The sequence below is a fragment of the Electrona antarctica genome, assembly GCF_951216825.1.
Source record: "Electrona antarctica genome assembly, chromosome: 13".
NCBI classification, from domain to species: domain Eukaryota; kingdom Metazoa; phylum Chordata; class Actinopteri; order Myctophiformes; family Myctophidae; genus Electrona; species Electrona antarctica.
Window position 1 is genome coordinate 20,225,720 of NC_136794.1, and position 4,232 is coordinate 20,229,951.

At 40.3% G+C, this 4,232-nt stretch overlaps 1 protein-coding gene across 1 annotated transcript; it reads right to left on the reverse strand.

Moving 5' to 3' along the window:
* Positions 1-1,340: 1,340 nt before the first annotated feature.
* sp5a (Sp5 transcription factor a) lies at positions 1,341-3,567 on the reverse strand. Its single transcript, XM_079518511.1, has 2 exons — positions 3,417-3,567; positions 1,341-3,022 (listed from the first exon to the last, which is right to left on the reverse strand). Exons 1-2 carry the CDS (start codon positions 3,465-3,467, stop codon positions 1,943-1,945), a joined length of 1,131 nt encoding a protein of 376 aa, XP_079374637.1. The 5' UTR covers positions 3,468-3,567; the 3' UTR covers positions 1,341-1,942.
* Between the last annotated feature and the right edge of the window lie 665 nt (positions 3,568-4,232).

The following is a 4,232-nucleotide window of genomic DNA, read 5'->3' on the forward strand; positions in this document are numbered from 1 at the left end:
CAGCAGTGGTTTCAGACATAGAGTAACTATGATTGATGACAGGATATCACTGGGGTCTTTGTCAGCCATGCTGTTTACGTATCAATATAAGTATAGCTCAATTATCTTTACATCTTTGTGCTGTGGAGTTATACTTTAGGTGTAACTAGCCTGAAAATTACACTAAGTAGTCTTACTATAGCACCCTTCAAAGCATCATTTGAGCAAGGCACTTATAACCTTCAGATATTAAAATAGAATTTCTAATTGATCAACCGTATAAGTGCAGGTGTGAGTGTGGCTGTGTGCAACCCTCCATTCACTAGTCCAATTATTTGGTTTGTTAAAATGTCTGGGAAGTGCTGTCAGCTGTCTCGCAAGATGGTAAGTTACACACCAGACTGTTGTTCCACGCACATCTTCAATTTCATGTGATGTCACATGAATATTATTATTATCAAGCCTTAAATTAAAACATATTTCCATATAATTGACTGATGTACACCTGCAGATGACATTATTGGAAATGCAGTCACGGTATAGTTCTATGGAATGTAACGGTTCAAGTAAAAACAACAACAATAATAATAATAATAATTCTAACAACTAGAATACGAGAGGTATTCCAGTTTTCCTTTTTTTAGCACAATGTATCCAAATTTAGAGCATTCGGTTTGAATATTTCAATACAATCCTAGCCAATCAATTCTAAAGGCAGTGAAATGAATGAACACCAATGATAATTACAAATTGTGCCAATGATTTCTTATACACCTTCCAATAGGGAATATTAAGAAACAGCATTGAAGTCGTGCATACCGGAATTTGCAGAACACAAAAATCTCTAAACTGTGAAAATGAACCAGTGCAATGAGCAGAATCTCAGTTTGATATTTGTGTAGAGAGATTTTGCACTATATATTGAGTAAGACAGTGGTTTGTGATTATTTTGAAGTTCTTCGCTATACACCTGGAGTACAATCTCTGAACCGCTTATATAGAACTTCCATGAAGACTTAACGTTTGGTGTGATAACATTTTAGCAGTGCAGCTTCCAATTTATTCAGGATACATCTCCCAACAGATTATCTCAATAGCAACCCTGCAGTCCAACTCAATCACATCATCTCATTAGGTTATGATGGATACTTAGCTTTTAGTTTATTTAACACAATACAGCAACCCCAGTGGACTACCACAATTCAGTTGATTTTACATATAGGAGAAAAATACAATCCTCCCTATTTTGGAATAGAATTTGTGTCAACTTGATGGTAGAGCCAATTATAATATTACGAGTCATATACTCCCTTAAAATCAACACTAACTTCTGACATCTACCACTCTAAAACTGTCTGAGAGAAAAAAGAATATACAAAAATGCAACACTGACAAAACTGAATAAACCCATGAGAGATTGTGTCTGACAACCAGATTTCACTCAGCACAAACAAACTCTCTGTACCATGAAACATATCACTGGCTATACGATGAATTTATTCTGAAATGTGCTAAATGTTATAGTCTTTATTCTCACACAGTATTTGGGTCATTTCAACAATAGCATATCTTTTCAAGAGCATGCTAAAAAAACACCCCATATGGAGCAACAATATTGACACTTTCATTCAACAAAAGCTATTAAATATAATTTACAAGAACGTTGAATCTTCCACCGAAGACAATGATCAAACACAAGTTGAAAACTTGTCCTCCTTGATGATATAGACAGTGAATTCGAACTCATGGGCTGAACTTTTTTTTCTCCATGATCCAAATTTAACTTATGAGACTATATACAGAAATGTGCTACACAGACCAACAATGTTAGAAACTATTTTCGGCAAAAGAAATCATCCAACAAAATATCCTAGTTTAAAATGTAGCTCACTTTGTACTTGAACTAATATAGAACTGTATTATTGCACTAGTGGATAGCTATAGCCTACTAATCTTCTGTGTGTTACAACATATTCCTGGTATCTTCCCGTTTGACATGATCAATAGTCTTGTCGTGGCACTTGCTTTTTTTGTTCTGATGAGTTTTTACGTGTTTGGCCAAGTGGTCACTTCTCATGAACCTCTTACAGCAGTCCGGGCAGACAAAGCGCTTTTCCCCCGTGTGAGTCCTCAGATGTCTTTGGAGTTCATCCGATCTGGTGAAACTCTTGCCACAGAACAACCAGTTACACACAAACGGCCGTTCTCCAGAGTGCCACCTCAGGTGGGCTTTGAGGTGAGACGTTTTGCCATAAACCTTCCCGCAACCAGGTATGTGACAGATGTGCTGTTTTTTCTTCCCAGGCTCGTCATTTGAAGTGGAGGACTGACAGTTGGGACACCTGCATCTCCGGCACCGCCGGGCAGTTGCGAGGGGGGACTTTGTGTGCAGCAGGGCAGCAATTTGAGTCTGATATTGCGCAAAGTCGGTATGTCCCAATACCAGACCTCTCTGCAGCTGGAAACGATGAGGAGCAAGGGACGTGTGGTGGTGGTTTACGTGACTCCCTTGCTGAAGGCTCCACCACGGAATATCCTCTCCGGGGTTTGGGGACAACTGTCTCTGCTGCTGATGCACAAGGCCAGAGGGTCCCGTAACGAAAGTTGGCATCGCAGCCTGGATAGTTGGGGCTGCATAAGTCACTGCTGGGACATACGTGGGAGGGCACGTAGTCTGCAGAGACTGCATGGAACAAGGCAGCATCTTGACCGGGGAGAAGTCATATGGATAGGAGGGGTCCGCTGGAGGGGTGAGGGGGAGCTCGTGGTGCGCGCTGAACGAGCCCTGGATGTGCGCAGAGAGCTGGGGCTTGGAGGATAGTCCGAAAGGCGAGTTGTTGGCGAGAGTTGTTTGGGGAATCCCCTCGTTACTCCACGGGTGAAATAACCGCGACGGCGAACTCAGTGTCGGGTCATAAGGGACCTGGAGGAAATCAGCGGGGTTTGATCCGTGGTGATGCCCGATCCGGTTACAAGTGGCAGCCAGGAGAGCCAGCGGGGAGTGCTTCATGCAATTCTCCGGAGAAGAGTTTGGTGTTCGATCCTGAATAACCAAAACAAATACATTTCCATCACTATATAAGCTCATTATACTTTTCCTAAAACAAAATAAACAATTAGGGTTTAGTATTTTTATATAAAACAGAGCAGACGTGTCCGACCATTTCTTTCTCCATTGCGTTGTAGGCTGAGTGATAAACCCAATACATCACCAAAGTTGTTATATTCGACTATTCGAGTAGCCTAATTGACTACAACGATATTATAACAGATTGTTGTAGGCTGGCTAACCTAATAATTGCGCAATAACTTTAAACTGCACTTAAGTGTTTTTTTTGTATGAATCCCAATGCCTATAAACTAAAATCAGATATAATTAGCATTTAAGTTAAAAAAGACAGATTGAACTACCGGTAAACAAAAACTTTGAGACAAACCTGAAGAAATGCCTGAAGTGTTTCATTCCGCAGTACAGCAACTGCTGCCATTGTAAACGTCCTCCTCCCTCGTGTTGAAAACAAAATACAAATAAACTGAGATAAATATGTATTATTCGCAGTAAATTTAAAAAAAATGTGTGCCAGTCTTCACTCCCAATGCTTCCTCTCCTCGAGATATCCTTGGACTATCTGAAGAGTGAGGGATCACTTCTTAGAATTTGATAAGGACTTTGGTGGGCCGCCAGCCAGTCAGAAATAAGATTTATTACTTTGAAGTTTGCCGCTGCCCAATCATCAAAGAATAGCGGCTCTTTGAGAGGGGAAAGCAAATCCTTTGAATCCACAAAGCTCCTATGGTGTGTTTGTTGGTCTGGATAAAAGAGCTGATTATTAGGGGGGATGGGAAGGGAGGAGATAAAGGCGGGACAATTAATGAAGTAATCACTATGTGGGAAATGTATATACACAAATAATTGGATTTTCTTGATCAAAGACCCCCATGCCGCCTGGAGACCCCGGCATTGGATGCTGTAGTCATCTGATCCTCTTTTTGTAATTAAGGATTTGTAGCAGAACCCTATAGTGACAATGTCACATTGTTATCTCCAGAGATCTCTCAAGCACATGCCTAGCTGTTTGATAGAGCAAAGCAGTCCAAAGCAAGTGACTCGACAAAAAGTTCTCATCTTGGAAGAATTTACGTTCCTTTTTTTGGTAATTTGATTTTTGTTGTTGCTTTGAATTGCCACACTGCTTTAAATACTTAATTATTACATTATCAAATTATTCAGTTTTCTTTTCTTTAAAGCTGTC

Excerpts from the sequence above, each read along its gene's own strand:
- sp5a (XM_079518511.1), bottom strand. The coding sequence starts at position 3,467 with ATGGCAGCAGTTGCTGTACTGCGGAATGAAACACTTCAGGCATTTCTT. Across the intron at positions 3,023-3,416 it reads CACTTCAGGCATTTCTTCAG|GATCGAACACCAAACTCTTC; the intron begins GTTTGTCTCAAA and ends TTGGTTATTCAG.